This window comes from Quercus robur, chromosome 4 (assembly GCF_932294415.1).
Source record: "Quercus robur chromosome 4, dhQueRobu3.1, whole genome shotgun sequence".
Classification (NCBI taxonomy): Eukaryota; Viridiplantae; Streptophyta; class Magnoliopsida; order Fagales; family Fagaceae; genus Quercus; species Quercus robur.
The window spans coordinates 21,487,388-21,513,833 of record NC_065537.1 but is presented as its reverse complement, the minus strand read 5'-3'; the positions used below and the strand labels follow the sequence as shown (position 1 = coordinate 21,513,833).

General features: G+C 33.7%; 1 protein-coding gene and 1 long non-coding RNA gene across 2 annotated transcripts; one reads left to right on the top strand and one right to left on the bottom strand.

Annotated features, from left to right (window-relative positions):
• Window positions 1-2,406: 2,406 nt before the first annotated feature.
• LOC126721547 (ras-related protein RABB1b-like) lies at window positions 2,407-6,694 on the bottom strand. The gene is made up of 5 exons (XM_050424597.1): window positions 6,691-6,694; window positions 6,078-6,157; window positions 3,159-3,241; window positions 2,596-2,800; window positions 2,407-2,487 (listed from the first exon to the last, which is right to left on the bottom strand). Exons 1-5 carry the CDS (start codon window positions 6,692-6,694, stop codon window positions 2,407-2,409), a joined length of 453 nt encoding a protein of 150 aa, XP_050280554.1.
• Window positions 6,695-11,375: 4,681 nt separating this feature from the next.
• On the top strand, window positions 11,376-24,126 carry LOC126724388 (uncharacterized). Its single transcript, XR_007654960.1, has 3 exons — window positions 11,376-11,634; window positions 11,721-11,764; window positions 24,080-24,126. It is a non-coding gene; the product is annotated as an uncharacterized LOC126724388 (long non-coding RNA).
• The last annotated feature ends 2,320 nt before the right edge of the window (window positions 24,127-26,446 follow it).

Below are 26,446 nucleotides of genomic sequence, written 5' to 3'. Positions count from 1 at the left end.
ATTTGATAGTTGGGTGAAAGGATTTGAAGTATAAATATTTCATTTTTATAACATTAAAATGTGTCAACTAGTTGAATTACAAAACTTTTGGCTCAAATTAATTTTTTTGATTTGCCAAACACTCCATTAATTATCTATTTTAAATGCTAGCCAATCATAGCGAGATTGCTACATAAATTAGAAAAAACAATTCAGCAAAAAAGAAATTGTACTTTTTTTCTCATTTTAGGAAAAAGAAAAAAGAAATCCTTTGATATATCCTTTATATATCTATTTCTTGTCTCCATTTTCTTTTAGTCAAACATAAAATTATCAAAAAATTTTGAACATTTTATATGTTAAAAGAAAAAGAAAAAGGAAAGGAAAATATATCATCAACTTTTATTATTTTTTTTCTTTATAAATCTTGCCTCCGGGACAAAATAACTTTAACAAAAATTATATATACATATATATATATATATATATATATTTTTTTTTTTTTGTGGGGGGGGGGGGGGGTGGGGGTGGGGGGGGTTGTTTTGTATTAAAAAGAAAAAAACTGTCCTTTGATATATCGTAGTTTAGAAAGAAGGAAGATTCCTTCCCCCTAGTTTTATTTGGTCATCCCATATTAGTTCATTGAGCACATGTATAAAATACATATTATAAAGGCAGTGCTTTTTACGCTCCATAAATTTGAGTGGGCATCTTTTATTTTTTATAGGGATGGCGTTAGGTTTACCCAATTGGTTATGGAGGCTTTCTCAGGAAAAAAAAAATGGTTATGGAGGGTGTAACAATGGTTATTATGTCTCTTATTAGGCACACTCCTTTGCCTAATGAAACCTAACCATTGTACCTCTAATAACACAGATGATCTCATTGTGAAGAACACCTATCACTTGGTTTTCGAATTTGGGACTAATAAGCTAGGCTGTGATACTACTACATCTTTTTTTTCTTCATATAGATCCTCCGGAAGATTGATGCTTGGTAGCAGATCTTCGCTCCATTGATGATGCTTGATGCAAAAGACCATGTGGATGGATGTTTGTCGATGAATCATATGGAAACTACGGTAATTTGCGAGTGAATACTATGGATGCATATAGGCTGTCTGTGTGCTGTGAAGAGGGGTGTGTGAGACGGCTATAGACCCCAAAAACGTAAGCTATAGGATATAGTCGCGTTTTGTATAGCTGCGAGCATTAGCCACTGCGGGTCTATAGCCGCGTTTTTTTTACCGCGGCTGTAGGCATCACAGTACATTCATTGCCAATCACAAATTTCATAAACAGATACTTAAATTTCTGAAATTAAAAATTTCAGAAGTTCATTGCCAAAATTTTGCAAGTTCCCAACAAAAACACTACTGGTGTGAAGTCCTGAGAGTGTAAATTTAAAAGGTTTATAGGATAGACTAATTCTCAAGAGCAAATTATTACCTCATCCACCGAGTGCTGAAGTCCCAACTAGTGTCTCCTCATCATATGAGAATTGTAGCTCAGTCTCTTTATTGTTATCTTCTGCAGCAAATTAGTACAGTGGTCTAAATGAGAAAACACAGGCTCATAAGGAAAATTTTTTTTTTTTTTTAATTACAATTATGTTTCATATTTTTTTTCAACCCTATTAAAACATAAAAAAAAATTTAGTAGTGATATTATTATTCCTCAAAAGAAGATTTATAATGGATACCAAAGCAGAATGGCCATCAGTATTGAAATGGGTGCATATAAATTTACTTTATGTTACATGGCCAATTGGTTTTAATAATTATAACATCTCACTAAACCCATGACCAAAATGCTAATCATTGATTGAATTTATATATATACCCATAACTTTGTTTAGACAAACTGACCCAATCAGAAAGCCCTAACAATCTAATCGTGCAATTGACCATTCTAAAATTCCTGGTAACTCTACCAACACAAAACCCCAAGGATGTGCTTGCATTTGAGGATTTAAAATCAAGAGATTTGAAGAACAATTGCTAGTATGAATTGCTTGATATAAATACAACAACACATGATGGCATAAGTTTTGGAGATTTTTGTCGAACAAAAACAATGACATCTTACACAATCATTTCCTATTTACATCAATAAAACTCCAATCCCTGCATAAATTAAATTGATAGAGAAAAAAGTGTCATTTCATACTTTATTCAAGTTATTTAAACTAAAAATTTAAATCCAGGAGGCCCAGGACATACAAATCCTTCTCCTTGAATACATCTATACAAGTTTAACCAAAAGAGATCAAAATAGAGAGATGAAAAATTGCTCGTTTTGCATTTATCAAATTTTCTATTATTTGTCATGCACTTTAACACTGCATGCTAAATCAGAACAAGAAAAAACAGAACTAAAGATACTATCCCAAGTCCCAATAGCCTAAAGTTTCTCTACAACAAAATGACTATTCAGTTACCTCACTAGATACATCAAATACACCCTCCTGAATATTCTGAAGGATCTTTGCAGCAGTCTTTATGAAAGCCTGTAAGATATGACACTATATTATATTAAGGAAATAAAAAGTTGACATTTAAACTTGTAGGGCCTAACACTTTAGAGGCCTTTCTTGACGTTGGTTAAGTTACATTACCTCCTCAACATTTTGAGCTGTTCTTGCAGATGCCTCCAAGAATAAAAGCCCATTTTCCTTTGCAAATTGTTCCCCTTCCTCTTTGCTGACAGCCCTCCAATGTGCAAGATCACTCTTGTTCCCTATGAGCATGATTGACATGTTGGGATTAGCATGCTGCTGAGCATCCTCTAGCCAGCTTGCCAAATGATTAAATGTCTCTCTCCTAGGAAAAAGAATAAATTCCTGGTTTTAGTTGTACCAGAATAGGGGATTGGAGGCACAAATATACAAGTTTTAGAGCTCCAAAGCTAGCATGACCTCATAAGCTTAACCTCAGACCACTGGCATCAGTAATTATGTATCAGGAGCTAAGGTCAACTTAGGAGTCCACATGAGCATTTACTAATTATTATTAATGATGCCAATACAGGGTTCCACACTCTTTTTAACATGTCACCTTGACTACACTAATGGGCAAGCATGCAGATGCTAAAATGCATTTTCTATGTAAGAAGTATACATGAATCTAAAATCTTTCTTTGCCAAAAATGATACGCCCCCTCTCTCACACCCCCACACACCTGGTTATGTCATATACCAGAAGTGCTCCAGCTACTCCTCTGTAGTAAGATCTAGTGATGGACCGGAAAGATTCTTGCCCAGCCTGAAAGAAAACCAAGTTCCATGGCTTATGAATATGTTCAATGCAACCTTGAAATACAGTGGTTAACAGAAGCAACTGAATGTGATGAAGGTGATTGCTTAAATATATGGATGTACAAATTGATGAATTCAGAACAAAATAATAAAAAAAAGAACCTTTACTGAACATACTCATAAGCCAACTTAATACTGCCCATCTACAGCCTGTTCTATGCATGTATCTAGAATCTTCATTCATGATTACAATGCCTATAGGCTAAGAGTCTAAGACATAAGGGCCAAGTAACATTATTTTGGATTCATATTCTTTTTCTCTTCTTAATAAGTAATTTTGGATTAATATTCAACCCACAGAAAGTAGGAAACATAAATATGTTGGATTGAGAAGGTACTAGATAGTCACAACCATCAATAAATTCCAAAATATTGCATTAACTTTAATAGATTTGAGATCAATTACTTTTTTCCTCCCCATCTGCAATTGAATGAGTAACAGCCAACCAGTTGAATGAACAAGTGCATTGTACAGCATGACTACCCACATAACTAGAGAGTAGATTGTGCCAAGCAAGAACTATAAAAACAGCTCAAACTAGCATATTTAGACAAGTTCTAGTATCAAATACCACTTAATCATTTAACTTGGAGCTCAGTACAGTTCAGAACAGAAACTGACTACCATTATCTGTCCACATAAATCCCAGCCAACTCAAGCAATCCAATAAAGTAAAAATCAAAGCAGAACCACCACAAAATGTCACTGATCTATTCCCAAATTAATTGATATTAGAGAAACAGAGTAACCCACTGGCCCTGCTCCTACTTCAACCAGAAATACCAAAAGTCCAATAAAAAAAATTACAACTTTCTAACCCCGAACAAAAGCCAGAGTTTTTTTATGCCTTACCCCGAAGAAAACAAAAAACTTCCATACAGCCGACTCCAGTACAACTATTACCCTTCTGGGCTACTTTGAGTTGAGCACCTCAGCCCTTGGAAACCAAAATTATATCTCTAGCATTATTCTTGTTTAATAAACCTTACTATAGTTTATGAATTTGGCTGAGTAATATATAGGTTTGCAAATCTCATCAATGTGACCATTTTAACAAAACAATAAAAGTGACTATTTATATGAGGAGGACTTATTTATTATCCAGGCCAAAATAGCTCTATTAAGTTACAATGATACTTTCTCAAAAAAAAAAAAAAAAATAAATAAATAAATACGACAATAGTATTTAAGCTAATCAACATTTATATAGCTAAGCAATATATTAGTAGAATAGTAACAACAAATAATAACTATATAATAATATGTAAAAAGCACATAGAGGAGGATGTCTGGTTCTATTGGGGGCATGGTATCATTAATTAGTACCGGTGGACCCAATCAAAGTAATATCAAATACCAAACATTGTCTTCAGTCTTCACTTTCGATCAGAATAATATAAATGGCCATGCATGACGTTGCATGCTATAGTATTATATTAAGGACTAAACTATTTTCTCTCTCTTTTTATTTTATTTTATTTTGATAAACTAAACTATTTTATTACTCTTTGTTGTTATCTTTATGATTCTTTGGCTAAAGATTCGGTGGATTTTGTTGTTTCTTTGTGCTGGGGTCAACCAAGAATGAAATATTAAAAATTGTGTCCCAATTATATTGTATGACATTTCAATTTTGAGTGCCTAGCAAACTCACTATAAAATTATCCAAAGGGCTTTCATTCGGCGATTTTATAATTTGGATCCATCCAATCCATCACTAAAAAAAGGGCCTTTCATATATGGTCACTGTATAATATTGGACCTAACCATCATCTATCAAAACTGTTAACCATCTCTCTATAAAGTGTTTGATCATGGCGTATGGCCACTTTCATAACATGGACCAGGGCTTGTTTGAACGATCTTTTGTTGGTACGAGTGGATTCTATTTCAATTCCACTTTTCAAAATAGGATTCCATATGTCCTTCTCACAAAACGTATCCTAGTTGTATAAAGTAATATATTTCTTGAATAAAACTATATTTCTTGAAGTTGCATAGTTTAAATTTTATTCTACAACAGAGTGAAGGAGAGGCATTTCAGTAAAGTCACCAAACTCCCAGAACTACATTTCCACGCAGGTAAAGGGCTATAAATCACTTATTCATCACCAGCCAATCCCAATTCTGGAAATTTATTGGAAAACAGCAAGAGAACCCCCAGAGTCATGTATATCACTCTGGAGAATATGGTTGGTTTACTAGTGTTATTAGTATATGAACATAGTGCACTAAAAAGAAAAGAGTTATGATATTCTATTCCTGTAACTTGTTTTGTCTATGTTAGAAACTTATATGCATATGCCACTTTGAATCATCTCAAAGCATTTTCTCATTACTCTGCCACAAAAACACTGCTGCAAGAATTTTTAAATTTCATGGCTAAACCAAAAGGTCATATTAACAAACCAAAAATTAATGATTTTTAATTTATGGCTGGCCAGTTAGTGTTCTTATAAATTTCAGCAGCATCAGCATCTGCTGAGATAGACTATTTGCATGACTACATGATTTTGCGCTGCAAAAAACCCTCTACTATTATTCAAACGCTTCCTTGCATATTTAAGAATTTCGATGATTAAGTCCTGCCACTATTATTATTCTGTATATATTTCTACTCAAAAGAATCAGAAAAGGAGAAAGAATGAACATCTTTAATTTTAGATACATCACTACCAAAGATCCACTCCATCTACGTAGGTATTACCCAAATTACATGTCCAAAAGCTATCAGAATTCAGGGAAGAATTAAAAATAAAATAAAATATGGGCACAAACATACCTTTAGTATATCATAATAGCACCAAAAATGTGCTGAAAATTTCTCTTCACAGATGTCTACACTGAAGCAGCCAACCGGAACTGATTATTAACCATAGCACATATAGTTATGATGCAAATGATTTTACAAAATTGAAAATGAGAAAAGACACTAGGAGAAGAAAACCAAAAAAAAAGAGAGTAATTTTTGTATTGGTAAGTCACATATGCACCCAATGACTTTTGACTTAAGGCACAATGCCAAGATATCACAATAATCAGGAAGAACAAATAACAGAAGTAAGTTCACTTGGCGCTTCGGAAGACAAAATGCGCTAGGACTTACCCAAAAGATTTGCTAAAGGCATGAAAGTGTAACAATAGAGCAGAACCTATGACTAAAGAACAGAACAGGATGAATCATTTGTTTTTATTTTTATTTTTATTTTTATTTAAGTTTAAACAGTTCATTGGATTTCTTTTCGCCAAAATAACAGGAAATCATGTAATACACTAAGCAAACAGAAACCAATGTTGTGTTCTTCTAAGAGAATAAGAAATCAAAACACCAAACACCGTCCGTTTTATTTATAGTAAAAACTAAAAAGCACATGTTTATGGATTAAAAATCTCACCCATCTATACGAAACCTTTCTCAGACATCAATGAGGTGTACACCTCATTGATTCTACAAAAGTGCATGTGGATCCCTTTTCAAGCCCCAAATAAAAAAGATTAATTAGTGTCTTACTACATATACAAAAAATTTTATTGAGTGTACATTTATTCTTCACATAAATTTCTGTTACAAATTAGTACTAATTCTTCATATAATTTAGTGCCTTCCCTTTGGTGCCAGCTACGTGTATAATCTTCATCTTTGAAATAGGCTCCTCCAAGTCCAGAACAAATAATTTTGTCTCTAAAGTCCACATAAGCGGCTAAAAAAAAAAAAAAAAAAAAAAAAAGAGAAAAACACAGAATCCAAACCGCACCTATATATACCAAGGCCTAAAGCTATGTTTTTACGTAAAAACGTAGCTCTAGATGCTTCTATGGCTGTGTTTGCCAAACGTGGCTTTAGGACAAGGCCTAAAGCCGCATTTTTACTCACAAACGCAGCTCCAAATACCCCTTAAAGCTGTGTTTTCCAAATGCGGGTTTAGGACATATTTAAGAAAAAAAATAAATCTCCTAAATGGGTCTATAGCCGCGTTTTAAAAACGCGGCTATGGCCTTTCTCACATAAACACAGCTGGAACACCACTAAATGCAGCTCCAGATCAACTTTGAAGCCACGTTTTTATTACACGTGGCTCGGTGGAGCCATGTTTTTATTAAACATGGCTCTAAGCCGGTCTATAGCTGCGTTTTTATAAATAATTCCTAACTAGTGGGTGTTGGTGTGTAAACTAGTGCTCTACAACTTCCTAAGATTACCGTTAGTGAAAATTTGGACCCTCTAACTTACCTATAAATCACAAGACCTCTTACTTAGATATAATGAAATGTTTTAGTCCCGGGGATGGTCTAAAAATATTTCCCCCAAAAAAATTACAAAATATGAAAATTATGGGAAATAATGATTATGTTTGGTCAATATAAGTGATTGAGTCCAAAGGGGGTTGGTGTCTTGGATGATTGACTCTTAAATGAGAATGTACTATTTTCTTGATTATGTTATTTTACTATTAAAACTTTAATAAATTAATAACTAAGATATATACATTATCTAAAAGATACAAATTATTAATTTAAAATAATTAACATTATCACATTATCCGCATGAAATTTACTCAGTGCTTGCATGTCCACCATAATTAAAATTAACAACCTTTATGATTTAATTTTTAGGACCAATCATAATAACCTAAGATAATCACATGCAAGCATGTGTATGGTTCAATCAATAAGATTTAAGCTATTATAAAACAATGATTCAAGCACTGTTTTGAGTGTAGAAACTAGAAACAGACCATACCCTTAATTGCTCATTTATGTAATTTTCATAAGCTTGTCAAATACACAAACTTCTATTCCACAATCTTCTTTCTACCACTTGTTAAGGTGGAAAGTCATTCTTCGAGAAATATTACATTACATAAGATCATTATTGACACCATTATTAATATATACTAATCATAACATGCCATGTTAACAATTGTGAAATAAATTGTATAAATTTTTTTTATATTACAAGATTCATTGAATTCAAAATTTACGTTTGGTTGGAGCGAAAAGGGAGATGATGGAAAATGGGGGATGAAAAATATTATTTTTCCATTATTTGGTTGGAGTGAACATTAAAAAAAACTGGGTCTATAGTGACATTCGTGAAACGCCACTAGAAGTCCTAAAAGCACCACTATAGTGCAAAAGAAGTCCTAAAAACACCATTACAGATCCCTTTGGGCTATAGTGGCGGTACAAAATGCCACTATTGTATAGTAACTATAGGTCTATAGTGGTGTTTTACAAAAATGCCACTATAGGTTCATACCTGTAGTGGCATTTTAAACACTGCAATAGACTCTTAATTTTTTTTATTTTTTGTTTATCTTTTATAAATTGCTACTATAGTGGGGTTTTAAACGTTGCTATAGACCCCTATATATATATATTTTAAAATACTGTTATAGTGGCATTTTAAATGCTGTTGTAGACCCACTACAAGAAAATCGAGTTATTGCGACGGGTTTTTTGCAGCTGTTGTGAAAACTGTCGCTATATGTCACATATTGTGGCACTTTTTTGGCCTGTCGCTGTAGATGAGATATATTGCGGCGTTTTATTGGACCGCTGCAATAGATCTAGCCTTTTGCGGCGTACTACAGCGGTGCTATATAAACTGTCACAATATACATGTTTTAGCGGTGTTAGACTTAGCTATAGCGGCGCTCCATAAACCCGTCGCAATAAGTATACCCTTTTGCGGCAGTATATAAAACCGCCGCAATATATAAGCTTTAGCAACATTTCTATTACTTATAGTGGCAGGTTGGATGACTGCCGCAATAGATACTTTTTTGCGGCGTTTTTTCTTAGTTATAGCGGCGGTCCAATAGACCTTTTAATTGCCAGCGTTTGGTCCAATGTATCCCTCTGTTGTTTTGGCCTAAGCGCCATTTTGGCTTTTCATTTCCCTCCTCTTTTCATTTTCCAATGTATCCCTCTGTTGTTAGCTCTAAGAAAAAACACTTTCTCTGTCTCTCTTTCTGTATAAGCATTTTCATCACCAGTCCTTTACCACCGGTCACCACTAACATCCTTTGCTGACATTGTTAGAAAGATTTCCTGACCGTCATCAGCTGCCATCACCACCGCTGGCAATAACCAAAAATAAATATTTTAAAATTTTCATTGGTCCAATTCTTTTCCTCTTTTTTTTTTTTTTCCTAAACCTATCACTTTAACATCCAACCTTTTCATTTCTCATCCATTTGTCTCCCTCTCAAAAATAAATAAATAAATAAACACACACTCTCTCTTACTCTCAAAATCTCTCATCACTCTCAAAACCCAATGATCGATCTTCCCACCACCACCACCACGCATCCTCACTACCACGGATATAAACTTGGATTAGTTAATTTTTTTGTTTCTTTTCTTACATTTTCTTAGCAACCAAACACCAAAACCCATTGAGAACAAAACCCAGCAAACACTAAAACACCAAAACATCTCAAATCCAAAACACCAAAACCCATTGAGACCAAAACCAAGCAATCAACAAACCCACCCCATGACTCACCACGGGACCCAACTGACCACCACTTCCACAACCACCATGGAGGGACGAGGCAAAAAGAGAGAGATCCATCAAGAGAGAGAGACCCACTAAAAGAGAGACATTTATTTGAGCGAAAGAAAGAGTGAAGCACCAATCTTTGAGAGAGAGAGACATCGATCTAAGCGAGAGAGAGACCCACTGGTTTGAGAGAGAAAGAGAAACTGATCTGAGAAAGGAGAAGTTTGAGACATTTGAGTCTGATTTTTTTTTTTTTTGGTTTCTTTTCTTGCATTTTCTTAGCAACCAAGCACCAAAACCCATTGAGAACAAAACCTAACAAACACCAAAACATCTCAAATCCAAAACACCAAAACCCATTGAGACTAAAACCAAGCAATCAACAAACCCACCCCATAACTCACCACCAAACCCAACTAACCACCACTTCCACAAACACCAACCACCACCACTATGGAGGGATGAGGAAAAAAGAGAGAGATCCATCAAGAGAGAGACCCATTAAGAGAGAGAAATTTATTTAAGCAAGAGAGAGAGTGAAACACCAATCTTTGAGAGAGAGAGACATTGATCTGAGTGAGAGAGAAAGACCCACTAGTTTAAGAGAGAGAGAGAGAGAAATCGCTCTGAGAGAGAAGTTTGAGACATTTGGGTCTAATTTTGAGCAAAATTGAGAGATAGAGAGAGCGGATCGATGATTGATGAGCGAAGAGCAAAGATGGAAGTGCTCAGTCATGGACTTAAAGAGAGATTTGGTGGTGGCGATGTGATGAGCGAAGGTGGCGGTGCTTGGTCATGGAGTTAGAGAGAGATCTAATATTTTTGGAAAATTTAGAGAGAGGAAGGATTGAGAATGTCTTAGAAGAGTTGGAAAACCGGTTTGAGAAGGAGGTTTTAGGGCTAAAGTTTTCTTTTGAGTGTGTGATTGTGTAAGAAAATGCTTAATAAAATGTTATTTTGATTAATTGTTATTGATTTAAGAATATGAGTTATATTTTGCGAAGAACACAAAGAACATAAACATGTTCTTCCAAAAAATTAATAATAATGAAAGGAATAAAAAAATTAATTTAATTATCTTATTTTATTTTAAAAAAAATTAGAAATTAATTTTTTTTTAATTTTCATGTGATTTATTATTTATTTAAATGTTGACATGGAATTTTTTTGTTGCAACATTTTTATAATTCTATTGCAATATTATTAGACAAATTTTTTTTTTATTTTTTTTTATCCTAAAAGTTAAATTTTCCCAATATTTTTTTTTATCCTTCCCACACCAAATTTCCCACACACATAAACTTTTTTCCCCAAATTTTCATTCTGATCTTAATTGTTTGATGCTCAGTATAATTATGTTTATTTATTTTTAATCATTTTCAACAACTAAGCTTTGAATATAAATAAAATAGTAAGCACATATTGCACGTGGTTTCTATGATGTTCACATTGTCTAGCAAGATTGGTGTCTATTGTCTAGTTGATTTACATAATATTTAATTTGTCTAATCTTGTGAATTCTTTTTTTCCCTCTCACTCTTACTATTTTCTCCATCTTTCCCCCCCAAAATTTTTCCCTCTCACAAAATTTCCCCAAAATTTTTTCCCTTTCAGTCTTTCACTTAGGGATTTCATGAGCTCTCTCATTCTCATTCTCACTCTCTCTCACGGTAATCTCTCTTTCTCCCCTCACTCCTCTTCTCTCTTTTTCCCCTCCATCGGACCCATCTACCACTACCACCCATTGCACAGCCACCCACTGCATAGCCACCCTCTGCCACCAATGCTAGCCACCGCCGCCGCCATCATTGACCTCCAATCTCGCCATTAGGTGTGGTTTTTGCTCTCCCTCGTTGCTGCTTCTTCTGCTCTTGTTGTAATTATTTTGTCTTTCTTATTTTTGTGGATTTATCATAGGAAGTTCTCACACAAATCCCACAAAAGAAGTGCTTAGAGCTTAGGTACATCCTTTTGCCTTATTCTTCTTTTACTTAACCATTTGTGATATTTAATTAATTTGTATCAATTTTTTGAGATGGTCTGACTCTGAGATTTTGTTTTGTTTTGTTGGGTTTTAAATTTTAAGTTATTGAGAAGGGACTTGCCTAGTTGCCTTAGTTCCATTTTTTAGTAAATTCAGCTCCATTAAAATGGTTGGTAAGAAAGGATTTGTTCCATTGATTTAGTATAAGCTACTAGAAAAAGCAACAATTATATAATTTTAGATTTGAATTTTTATGTTAGATATAAAAAGAATTAATAATAATAATAATGAAAATTTTAAGGGTTGGTTTAGTAGGCACATATGGATTGTGTGGTGGGAGGCCTTCGATTAGGTTGGAAGAGAAGTGGTGGTTGCTGTAGGGAATTAACCCGAAATTCCCAACCTGTGAGAAACAAAAAATAGAGAAAATACACGCCAAAGAAAAACAATCACACACACAAGACAATATTTATGTGGTACGGTGATTTGCCTACGTCCATAGAGTTGCAGAGATTTCACTATTATCAGAGAAAAATACAAAAAGTTGCAGCAGTATAGTTTTCTCACTCTCAACCATGACAGCAAAACAAACCCTAATCACCAAAACTACGTTTTCTACATCTTACACACAGGATTCACAATGGGCTACAAAACGGGCCAATTTTTTTTAACGGGGGCGTTGCCCTCGGTCCCCCAGAAGGTTTGGCCATGAGCGCTCCGGCTTGGGCCGACTCCATGGACTAAACCTCAAAAAATCTCCCATTAAAAAACTACGCAACATTATTCGGGTCAGGTTGGGTCGTCAACCGGATCAAACACAACTAGGCTCCATAAAGCCCAACAGTTGCCCTGTCCCAAAGTACCACAGGATGGGTTGTCAGAGGATAACAAGAAGAGGTTGCATCAATGTAGGGACTGTGCAAATCAGATATTGAAGGCGGCTTTGGAAATTAATAGTAGTGTGCTGGCTGAGATGGAGATCCCTAGTGCTTACTTGGATACCTTGCCCAAGGTACAAGTTTCTATTTCTATGCCGATTGACTTATAGTGTAAAACATGACTTAATGACATAGCTGAAGACTAAAGATGCTATCACATTATCATTAGTTTTCTTTCTATGTTATCCTATTGGTTGAAATGGTAGTAAACTAAAGGAGATTTAGGAGCTTGTGGACATGTGGTCTTAGAAGAATGCTTATCCTAGATGGGGATCATTTGATTTTTTATGGTGCTATATCCCCACTTGACACTAGACAGGAGTTTGGAAAGTAGTTGACAATTAAATCTGAGGTTATCTATTTTCTTCGTATATCAATGTCCCTTGGCAATCCTGTTGGATTTGTCATCATATAATGTCCCTTAAAATTGGTGAACCTTTGATTTTAAAATTTGATTACCAATTGGCTATTGATCTTGGAGAAATGTTGCATGACTATGTTGTTCACTTGTTTGTTGTTGGTGTTGCATGCTTTAATGGTGTCAGTTAAGTTTTAACTCTCATTTAAAGAAAGCTAAAGATATCATAAATTGCATAATTTATGAGACTATATCTTTGATGTAGGTTGAAGCTACCTGCAATGTATCAAATACTTACTAAATAAAAAAGTTACCAGCAGTGTAATGAATGCTGGGGTAGTGGGGACTAGAGTGTTTAAAGAATATGGTTTTGTACTTGCTCTACGAATAATTTGTCTTTTGGCAAAAGATAGCTGAGCCTTCTAAAAGTGAAGGATCAACTGTCTGCACTCCATTCCTAATAGAGTCACTAAATTTTACGCTAGTCATCAACCTATAGAAACCCTCCTACTTTTTTCAGGTATGGGACTGGATATGAATAAAATATATAACACTAAGCACAAATATAGCTGGAGTCGATCAGATGACTGGATTATTTATGAAAAATAAAGAAGCGTAAGTATCAGACCATTTAGCTATACACATTGGTCTAGGATTCTGGTCAGTTGTGGTATTTGTCACATTATAACTGATGATGCCAAAATCGTTAGTTGGGTCACTTGTCAAATCCGGAGCATTAGACAATCTTGTAGGACCTGCAAAATAAAGGAGGGACTGATCGAAGAGACCACCGGGTTATGCCCGGTGGGGGAGCCTCCGATGCTTAAGTTAGTACCAACCCATATATTGTGTATATAGACAGTGTTTTGTAGTAGTTTTTTGACATACCTTAGCGAATGGACAAATTGTCCCTTTTATAGGTGATTTAGGTAGCCATTGGACATAAATGAGGGTGATTATTACCCTAATTGTAACGTTCTTTGTCTTGATGAGAGGGTTTAAGGCCTTTGATGATCGTTATTGAATGTGTAGGGTGGTTACTCATCTATCTTTGATGGCCAACTAATGACGCAAAGACCGTCCATTAAGATGGACAATCTTAATAATTTTTATGGACTCATTAATTGCCCCCCATTCCCAAGTCTGATTTTGCTTTGTGCTAGTCAGACTTTGGGAATATTCTCGACTTGTTTAGATTCAGACTTCTTTATCTTCAACTAATTTCTCCTTCAAGAGTAGTAGTATTTTTGTGACGACTTCTTAGTATCTACCTTTTAAAGGTCTTCTTGGACGTTCGAGGGATTATAGCTTGATCCTGAAAGTGAGCTAATTTCTTTGGACGACCATTTTTTATCACTGCTAAAGAGCGAGGTGATTTCTTTGGACGACCATTTTTTATCGCTTCAATGCTTTTTCTTTCATTCATTTTTTGGTTGTCACGTTTGATATTCTTGATTTGCTTGTGACTTGCATTTGTGTGAGAATCCTTGTTTGCTTACACTCGTCTAAGGGTATTTAGTCACTTAGCCACTTTTAGGTGACTTACATCCAGTTACAGAGCTTTGTCATTTAGACTTCATCAGCGATTTACATCGGCCTAGCGGAATCTTCTCCCTTTTTTTTTTTTTTGACTTACATCCATTTAAGGAATCTTGTCACTTAGGCTTCGTCAGTGATTTACATCCGTCTTGGCGGAATCTTATCACTTAGCCATTCTTTGGTGACTTACATCCATTTAAGGAATCTTATCACTTAGGCTTCGTCAGTGATTTACATCCATCTTGGTGGAATCTTATCACTTAACCATTCTTTGGTGACTTACATCCATTTAAGGAATCTTGTCACTTTGGCTTTGTCAGTGATTTACATCCGTCTTGGCGAAATCTTATCAGTTAGCCATTCTTTGGTGACTTACATCCATTTAAGGAATCTTGTCACTTTGGCTTTGTCAGTGATTTACATCCGTCTTGGCGGAATCTTATCACTTAGCCATTCTTTGGTGACTTACATCCATTTAAGGAATCTTGTCACTTATGCTTCGTTAGTGATTTACATCCGTCTTGGCGGAATCTCATCACTTTTTGCTGGAAAGATTCCTTGATGCTATGTCGTTTTGGACCTTCTTGAGGTCATGTTAATATCTGCATTAAGTAGCACATGCACTTGTCAGGACTTGGTTAAACAAGAATTTTAGAACAATTCATACATGAATAATAAGTCACCAATGGCCTAGGTGGGCCTTTTTTCTTATTTTCTTGTAATCCTAGAGTTTTACCTCTTTTGTGATCTATCTAGTAGTACATACATTTTTGCATGAAACCTTACTAGGTGTAAATTTTTATAGACGAATATAAAAGAGACAGATAAATGTGTTACCTTAAATGACGACATTATTTTGTCACAAACCTCAATCTTTTTATTGCTGGGATCTTCTCGACAAGCTCTTCCATTTTTAAGATGACGAGCTCTTCTCTTTTCAAGATTTTTTATGCTCAACATGATACTTCATGTCTAAGGTCTAGATCTCTTTTGCTTCAATTTTTTGAAGATGTAAAAACTAGGCCACGTTGTTGCCCCCGTTCAAACATGGAAAAGGCAGTTCTCGTTTGTTGACGACTATAGGAGTGGTCTATCATGATTGGAACCCTTTTTTTTTTGCGTGCTTTGACGACTATGGTCATTGCTGTTTGTAATAGCAATTTCCTCTTCCTTCTTCTTTAATTGTACGCTTAAGTCACTTCACTAATGCTAGTTGCATTTTGTTAGGAATGACAATGTACAAATATGCAATTACTTGCTATACAATTATGGATGTCAGTTAACGAAATGCATTCCATATGAATCATAGAGAAGTATTCTGTGATATATAAAAATTGAAGCTATTTGACTATAGGCTTGTTTTAAACTGGGCTTTGTTAGGTGCTTGCATCGTATATAATTTTGAAAGCAATTTAAAAAAGTTTTGGTGAGTTGACGGAGATAGCAAGAATTTATTGAGACTTAAACTCATGACCATACGATAATCTAACATTTAAAATCTAGGAGACTTAATAGAATTTCTTAGATTCATGACGATGGAACATATGCTACTAATAATACAGTCATATTAGCTATGATAATTGTAACAATTTTATAGCAATGTTTTCAACATGATTTATATGTACATATTTGTAGATAATCATGTAAGCTTGATATGCACTTAATTCTAATAAGATAATATTTGGCATGGCTAAATAAAAAGAAAGAAATAACTGAGTTGCCTCGACAAGAGACCTTAAATTATGATACTATTATGTACATACCTTGATCTTTTCATTGTTGTAGCCTTCTTGATAAGCTTTAAGATCTCTTTTGTTAAGCTTAACATGCTACTTTCATGTTTGAGGCTTGGATCTTTTTTGCTTCATTCTTTTGAAGGTGCAAGGACTAGGGCATGTTGACTGTTCGCGGTTATATTTCCTTCCTTTAGGGATGGAGACTACCCTGGGGGCTTCTATTATTACTTCCTTTATCGTTTGATGGCAACAAGTGAAATGACCCTTGCTTTTTGTCTCTTTGTTGAGACAGTGGCCTAGTTGGCCAATTTCTTTTCTTATTCTTCTCGGGCTATTCACTTGACTGTTATGATCAACTGTCTAAAGTCCTGTCATTCTGCAATTTATACATGTACTTGCAAAGTGTTTCATTAAACACTTGTCATATGAGTAAAGAGACCACTGGTAAGATTTTATAGGGTGTTTTGCCTTTGCTCCAGTTTGTTTTAAGGGGTGATCCCATTAGGGTCAAGATTGGCATGTGCATAAGATAAGATTCTTCCGAACACATGCCTAATTGGTTATGCATATACTACAATTTAAAAAGAGTACTTATGCTTGATACATGATCTATCATCATACTTTCACATTCAATAAATATTCAAGCTAAATTTTTAACACCATGTCTCTTATATATCATTGTGTGAGTCATTATGTATCAAACATATAGCATACTGATATAACAATTATGTATCAAACACATAGCATATTGATATAGCATTTTTTTTTTTAAAGAAGGAAATATTCATGATGCTATGGAAAGATTCTAGGCTTTTCCATGATTTTTGGCCTTGATACAAAATTACCTTGTAGCAGTGTCAACAATTATATATAGATAGAGATGGAGTGGTATGACGCTATCATGTCACATACCTCTGATCTCCTTTTTAGCAAGCTCTTCTTGATGAATTCTCATTCTTAATCCTGTAGACTTGAGAGTATATGTACAATCAAGATAGTCTAGATACTCTAGTCTAGTTGTTGTACTACATGTATTCTTGCTGCGTAAAACATTAAGCTTGGAGCAACATTGTCAAGCAAGAAATCACAAATGTTATTAACCACAAATATATAAAATTTGTTGTGGCTTATGGGGGATTGATGCGTCCATAACATAGTCTTTAGCATAGTATACCTTAGCATGTTTGCATAACACAAATATGCATGTGCATAACATAAAGAAAATGTAATTTAATTCATACTGAGCACTAAAATAATGGCTCAATTTGTGAAAGTATGATGCTCAAATATATAGAGACCACAAAAGTTTTCATGAAACCATGTAGTGGATTTATGCATCAATTGTTAAAGCATGTTCGATAAGCAGACAAGTATACAGGAGGAAAACTCAAAACCCCAAATGCATATGTAGACAAAGATTTTGGTACAACATGTTATATCATGAGCTATGTGAACAATGCTGTCTCCTACTATTGATATCTTTTTCATTTAAAGAATTCATATGGATAAAATCTAATACTATTTTGAGAGCAAATTGTATGATGACAATTCGAAGCATGTTCATTCTCAAAGTCAAAGCAGAATGTATATGCTCATGATCATAATGCATGAATTTGGTAATCATTTATGTGCTTATAGGATTTCTACTAAAAACAATTCTGTTGAGAATTATTCCTTCCATAGTTCCACTACTTGCATCCACTAGTGTATAACATATGTCATATTGTTGATCAAAAAGAAAATAACTTCTCACACATATAACCAATTTAGCTGTGCACGTGCATATGCCAAAAGATATAATCTAGGCATGTCAAGTTCCAAATTTAAAGGGAGCAAGAATCTCTTGTTAGATGGATTTCAATCCTAATAAAATCTGGTTCCATGCTATTAAATGTCCAGATCGAGATTTTGATATTTGGTAAAGCAATTAATTAAATTTGACTTTTACCATCTTTAATAACGAAAATTAAGATACTTAAATTTGATAAAAATAATGGAGGCTGAGAGCCTTTACCTTAAGTGGTCCTTAATTACAATACTTAAGCACCATAAATTCATAACCTTAGCCGACAATATAATTGACGGGTTTCTAGGTAGATTTATTCACCATGTAAAGAAGATAATCAGGGATTTTAATTCGTAACTGAAATATTATCTCCTGTATTTTTTCTTTTTATGGTTTCAATATATCTTAGTCAATTGCTTGTTTACTAATCCTTTGAATTGACATAGGAATTAATATTAAATTAAACATGTATGAGAGGTACATGATGACACATGCTATTGGTGGATATGGTGCATGGGCATATTGCCCATTCATCTTATTACCCATTTAGCCTTATGACTAATGAGTCATGCATATGGGCTAGCTTCAGGGTTCCCCTATCTTCTAATAGATGGAAGACCTAGATTTATTAATCATAAGCAATCAAATTGAAATTATTAGATAACATACCAGGCAATATACCGGTTTGAAGAGAAAGTTTCCATCTTTGATCTCCTTTTTGGTACGTTCTTCTTGTCAAGTTCTCTTTAACAACTGTTCATCGTCTCTAGACCGCATATCGTCACCATATGTTGTTTTGCAGTCAACTTTATTTTTTATCCATCTCTTTTGTGAATGTTTTCAATCTCATAGATGACTGCTACAAGATTAGTTTTCTTGGACATGTATATATAACATTTTTTCCAAACATACGTAAATCATACATAAATCATGATAGTTTTCACAAGATGCAGTTGTAGCAGAAAAATAGAATATTCATTATCGTTGGCTTCTACCTACCTAATACTGATTAGGTTTGGCCTAGCCGGGCTCATTGGATTTTGTCTTATTTCCAAATTTAGTGTTTTTAAATTTGGTAAGATAGTAGAATCTGACTTTAGCCTCTTTAGTGTCTAAACTCTAAAATTATAATATAATTTTGGTAAGACAAAATTTTGGCTTCAACTTTCTCTAACATTGAAAACTATGATTTATTATCTTTGAAAGTAGTGAAATAAAAAGCCATAGTTAATGGTATAATGTATGAATATCAACCAAGATACTATCAGTATACCAATTGTTTAATGCTATAAAGAGACACAAATGATCTCCTCGTGTTATAATAGGAAATATAGTAAAGGTGTAAAACCCTTTTTTTTGGCTATAATTAGGATATCAATTAGGCCTTAATATATAATTATATTCGGATTTAATGGCAAGGATCTCAAAGAGACCGGTTTGACTTCTTAGTCACTAATCTTCTTTGAAGTGTGCAGCTTATAACAATCAAGGTATTCATTACCTTTCTTTTTTAATGCCTATATTTAAGATCATAATTTTGGTAAGGTAATTATGTTTTAATGAAATTTGACTTCACCTTTCATGCAAATTAAAACAATAGGGAAGAGTGAAACTAAGAAAGAAAAGCTCTTTGACGGTAATTTCATCATAGCTTTTGACTTGGGTGGCCGAAAATTACATGACCACCTACAATTATCTCTCTATTTTCAGCAAAAGAATATTTAACATAATAAACTCCTTTTTATGTTTATAAAGCATTAGAAGAGGTTACTGTGTTTTTAGGCTTTTAGGTCATTTAACAACATGTGATAAAACCATTTGACAGGATGAGAAACAACTCATCTTACCTCAAGACCCAAGAGTTGGGCCATGTCGTTGAGGCCTGTCATGTTCTTCCAAAGTCCGTGTCTGTCTCATGTTCAGTCTGAGCCTCACAGCGAGCCACCTTTGGGTGATTTGATGGAAATTTTGAGGTTTTGTTCTTTGAAGACGAAATTGCTAAATGGGTTTGCTTTATTGGATCTTGAAATAAAGAAGGCTTAGCCTCTTGATCTCCTCTTCACTGCAAATCCAATTGTATGCTCTGTTTCTCTTGGATACGGGTTCTAGCATCATCGTTTATGAGTTTGAAGTGAGTGACCCTTTGTCGTAGGAAGAGCTCAATGGCAAATCGCTTCCCCACAGACGGCGCCAAACTGATGATGCCAAAATCGTCAGTTGGGTCACTTATCAAATCCGGAGCATTAGACAATCTTGTAGGACCTGTAAAATAAAGGAGGGACTGATCGAAGAGACCACCGGGTTATGCCCGGTGGGGGAGCATCCGATGCTTAAGTTAGTACCAACCCATATATTGTGTATATAGACAGTGTTTTGTAGTAGTTTTTTGACATACCTTAGCGAATGGACAAATTGTCCCTTTTATAGGTGATTTAGGTAGCCATTGGACATAAATGAGGGTGATTATTACCCTAATTGTAACGTTCTTTGTCTTGATGAGAGGGTTTAAGGCCTTTGATGATCGTTATTGAATGTGTGGGGTGGTTACTCATCTATCTTTGATGGCCAACTAATGACGCAAAGACCGTCCATTAAGATGGACAATCTTAATAATTTTTATGGACTCATCAATGTCTATGCTGGAACCCAGTAATTGACTATTCCACTTTTATTTATTTATTTATTTTTTTATGGGAATTGACTATTCCACTTTGTATAAGATAAGTCAAATCTAAATGTGTTTCTCTTTTCTATGTGCATCTTGGAATTGTTAATCGTTGTTGGTTTCTTTCTTCTTACACTTGGTTGTTAGCAAGCCATACATTGAAGCATATTTTAATTTCCAAGATTTGTGGTAAGGAGTAGGAGTAAAACTCAAAATTGGAGACAATTGAACAATGAAGCTACTAGCTATAATCCTAAGCCTCATCTCTTGTTTGTCCATTCAATACGCCATTTGATTAATTTTTTTTTTTTTCTTCCTAAAGTAAACCAATAGGTCCACAAAACAAACAGCTTCACCCCTACCAGGAAAAAGAAAAACCCGAACAAGGCTATAAGGGATTCTTTTCTATTTTCACGAGAACCACAAAATTTTTCAATGTTTAACATACCTACTCTGTTTAGAGGAGATTTCTTTTTTATGAGTAAATTAATCTCATTCTCATAGTGAACACTATCAGTTGTTGCTTAAATGCTTTTCAATTTTGTCAAATTGTAATTTTGTGACTTTTTCTAATAATCAAAGAAGTTTATGCAAGGTATATATCAATTGTTTGTGGCGTCATGATAGAATGGCCAATCATTGGAGTTGTAGTAAATAGAGAGAGGCTAAACTAAAGTTGTGCTTTCATCCCCAGATTGATGTTGGAAGGCCTATTGAAGAGGTTTTGAGTTGGTTAAAGCAGTATTTACCCCTAAAGATGAGAAGGTAAAGTGCCGTTGTTGTGCTTTGTAGGGAGTTTTTTCAAAATAGACTTTGTTTTGGAAGGAATAAACTCACAAATTGAGTTTATCTATGCTGTAGAATGAGGGTTGTATTGTCTCAATAATTACATTAGTGTGCTTTTGTAATTATACTTATTGAATAGAGTGGTCTGAGGTAAATTTAGCTTTAATGGCAGCTTAAAGTTTTTTAAGTTCTAGTTCACATAAAAATTAATATTTAAAATTTTCCACATTTTATAGAATTAGGGGAGTTCTATTTTTTTTATTTCACTCATTGAACACAAATATGTAGCCGTGTGTGATGGCTCCTAAAATAAACCTTATATATGTCTAGGGTTGTGAAAAAAGAAACCCTAAACAAATACATCAACCCAGGCCGAGTTTCAGATTTAGAATTTTGAAATTGTAATTCTCGATAGATTGAGCTTGTGTTGAGCTTCTTCATTTAACTTCGATAGCAGTATTTGTTGAGCTTCTGTTAAGACTTAATGAATCAGTTTTTCTTCACTTGTTTCTTGGATCAATCTTCATGACTTTAAAGATGCCACTAGATATGTTTGAGCAACGTACTTCTTAACACATTAAACCCAACTTAGATCTACCTAATTACAAGTAAAGTGCGTTTTGTCAAAAGATTAGCCAATTACATAGAATATATGACCCTAACACTTTATATGCATCATGTCATCTAAATATTATCAATGTGAAGTGAGCATAAGTTACTTAATGCTAATATTATGCACGTACGATACACAGTTAAATAAAAAATAATTTGGTGTACGGTTTAATAAAAAATGAAATGTAAATTAACAAATTTTTTTTACTACTTCAAAAATTTGAAGAGCCAATTAGAAATGACCAATAAAGTCTAAATTTTAGAGGTTAGGAGTCCAAATTCTATCATTCAAAGAGGGGGGGGGGGGGGGCAAGTAAATTTTTATCTAAATGTCCTATTATGTTGTTCCTTTTGGGTTAGTTAACTATTGGATTAGGGCAAAATGTCAGGCTTAATTCGAATAGATCTTGCATCATTTTTAATGGCCTCTGTGTGTGTCTCTCTCTCTTGCAGACAATTAAAGTGAGAAGTTTTTTAAACCTACAACCCACATTTTAGTCATTGTATTTGTTGATTCACCACGAACTTTTATTTCTTTTTCTCATCAAAATTTTCTCTCCACTATTAGCAATAATTCTTCTTTTCTTACAATTTCTAGGTTGATTAGAAATCCAATTTCATTGCAATTTGAAATTCTATATCCATTGAAACTCCCTTAAATTTATATATTCTATATTTTCCATGTTGTAGTTACATTCACCATCCCAACTCTGGTCACTTCTTCTACCCATTCTATCTATCAACTTCGCAGGTTTTTGTGTTCAGTTATTTATTTATTTATTTAATTTTTATATATTATAAAATAAATATTCTCATGTTGATGCATCTCATATCTATTAATGGATCAAGTTGATTAGGTTTTGTGCATAAAGATAGATTTCATGTAGTTTAAAATGTTCTCTAGGGGTTAGTTAAACTTTCAAATTTGTTTATATAGAGTTATTGTTATTGTGAGCTCTTTCTTCTTCTTCTTCTATTTTTTGTTTAGTTTTGTTTTTATTTTATAGGTTTTTAGTATATTCCATGCAATACATATTTTGTCTTTCTATTACATTTTATTTCTCTTCTCTTCAATTATTATAGAGAAATAAAGAATAAATCTAAGAAGGCTAAATGTTTTATAGGGTGGGTGTTGAATGAGTTAAATCTTCTTTGTAAAACCCTAGTTAAGGGTAGTTTCTTACTTAAAATGGTGTAATATTTATGTTTTTTCAAATGTTTCCGATGATTATTATTATTATTTTTTAAATTTTTTGTCAATATCATGAAAAAAAAGTTTGTAAGGTATGGTTCAAACTCATGTGCATGAATTTGAAATTGTCATTATGTTTTTGAATCTTATGCTTCAATGACTTGCAAATTTTGTAAATGTTACTCATGGTGTTTGTTGATTCATATTGGTGTGGGTTTTCAACATTACATTTTATTCTATATTTAAAATAGTTTAATTTACAATATATGTTTCTCAAAATAAAATTTACATTATATATATATATATATATATATATATATTTATATAATAAATCCAAAAAACTAAATTAAAAAAAAAAAAAAAAAGCTATCAGATGCAGGGATGGTAATTTTGTCCCGCCCCGCTCCGCGCAGGTTTTCCCTGCCCCGCAAAGGTGGTGGGGCGAGGATGGGGCAATATTTTGTCCTGCACCCCAGGGCAGGGCGAGGATGGGTTTAGTATTTTTATCCCCACCCCGCCCCGCCCTGCCCTGCACTAATTAGGACTATAATTGTAAATTTAGTAAACCCTAAATCACTAATAATTAAAGTGGAACGCAAGACGTGGGATAAAATATTTTTTATTCTAATATCTATTGCCACTCTTTGACCCTTCTCCCTTCTCTATACGTGTTTTTCAAGTTTCAAATACTGCCATAAGCCAATTAGCCAGACTCCACTGCAACGTTTCTTTGTAGGTTCATCTCACTCACTATCTTCCCTTTTGTTTTAGTGTTTCTTAAATTAGTTTTTTTCAATTTAAATTTTGGTTTTTATTTTTATTTTTATTTTTTCTATCTAAAATTGGAATTTTTGTTTATAGGTATTGAAGAAGCACAGTTGGAAGGAAAAAAGGTACTGGTCTCTTGGTGCTTCCAATAGGTTTGTTTCTTATCATATTTCGAATGTTTCAATTTTTTTTTTTGCACATTGTTTCATATTTTTCAATCAAATGACTATAATATATTTGTCTCTCGAAAGTTTTTGATATATTTGTCCCCACACTGGGATTTCATTATGTATATTGGGTTATATTTGTATTTTTATATCCAACTTATTTTTTTCTTTACCATGTGATAGAGTCACAGTTTTTTAAAATTATTTGATTGATAATCTTAAAGATTTTATCTTGTTAATGTGGGTAAATACTTATATCTATATCTTTCTATTCACATTATTTTTCCTTGAAATGTGTGAAAGGATCACACACAGTTAATTTACTTGAATTTTTTCACAAGTGATATACTTTTTTTCTTTTACATTCTACATTGTTTGTGTTGGAGACTTCTGGCTTAGGTTTTGGTGTATGTAAATTACTTTTTTTTTTCTTTTTTTTCTTTTTTTATGATTGCTAAGTTAATAAATTAACATCATAAACAATTTTTTTAGGAATGATTTCAAATGAAAAAAAAAGGTAGCTCCAATCCACTGTCACACCCATTGGCAGCCATCAATCTCCAATGATGGTAGATGAAGATAATATAATTCCTTGTTCAACTCCGTTGGATAAGACAGAAGATGCCCAAGCCCAACCTAACAATGAGATAACTGAGGAACAAGGGAGGTTTAAATCAGTTGTGTGGAATTATTTTAAGAAAAGGAAAGTTAATGGGAAAGACAAGGCTGAGTGCAACTATTGTACAAGATTGCTTGTAGGGGGGGTTTAGAAATGGCACTACACATTTGCATGACCACTTAAAAATATGTCCTAGGAAAAATTTTAAGGACATTAGTGATATGAAACAAAAATTTTTGGTGAGGGATCAAGATAACATGGACTCAGTAGCTAGTGTGAATGCTTATCATTTTGATCAAGATGAATCAAGAAAAGAACTCGCTTGTATGATCATCTTGCATGAGTATCCCCTTTCTATAGTCAATCACATTGGCTTTAGAAGATATTCAACTTCTCTACAACCATTGTTTAGGATGGTTTGTAGGAACACAATCAAGAAGGACATTATGAGAATCTATGATCATGAAAGGGAGAAATCAATGCATGAAATTGAAAAGAATCAGAGTAGAATTGCTATTACCACTGATATGTGGACTTCACAAAACAAAAAGCGAGGGTTTATGGTTGTAACGGCACACTTCATTAATGATTTCTGGAGATTACAAAGCCAAGTTATGAGGTACATTTTTTAAAGTATATTCATTTTTTTATTTAAATTCTTTTCAAATATTGTATGAACTTATTTCACCGTTAGTTATAATAATTTAAATTTATCATTTTAGGTTTATTTATGTGCCATCTCCACATACAAAGGAAGTGCTTTCTGATGTCCTTCTACAAACCTTGTTGGAATGGAACATTGATAGGAAGTTATTTACTGTGATAGTGGACAATTGCAGAACCAATGATGTAATTAAAAATATTATACTAGACAAGCTTCAACATAATACATTGGTTTATGCAACACATGTTCTTAATTTGATTGATCAGGATGATTTGAATTTTATTGGATCATGCATTGAGAAGGTTTCTGAGAGTGGGATTTTGGACTGGATCAACAAAAAGAAGGCAATGGTTTACTGATACGGCTCGACAATTACATGTTGAATGTATCAAAGAACTAGCCCTTGATTGTAAGACTCAATGGAACTCTACTTATCTTATGCTTTCTATTGCTATAGAGTATCGAGATGTCTTTTTTTGATTAAGCCAGTGGAAGTCATCTTATAAGTGCATTCCAAAAGAGGAAGAATGGGAGATGGCAAGTAGTATATGTGAGAGACTGGCATTGTTTTACAAGGTTATAGAGCTATTCTCAAGTACCTTATATCCTATAGCTAATCTTTTTTTTTTCCTAAGGTGTGTGAAATAAAAGTAACTTTGAATTCTTGGTTCACAAGTCCAAGTGATATGATTAAGAGTATGGCATTTAAAATGTTAGAAAAATTTGACTATTATTGGAATGTGATTCATGGTGTTATGGTTGTGGCAACCATTTTAGACCCAAGATATAAGATTGAATTGTTGAAATATTATTTTCCTCTTATTTATGG

Excerpts from the sequence above, each read along its gene's own strand:
- LOC126721547 (XM_050424597.1), bottom strand. Across the intron at positions 3,242-6,077 it reads GCTATTATGATATACTAAAG|GCTGGGCAAGAATCTTTCCG; the intron begins GTATGTTTGTGC and ends GTTTTCTTTCAG. Across the intron at positions 2,801-3,158 it reads CTGGTATATGACATAACCAG|GAGAGAGACATTTAATCATT; the intron begins GTGTGTGGGGGT and ends TCTTTTTCCTAG.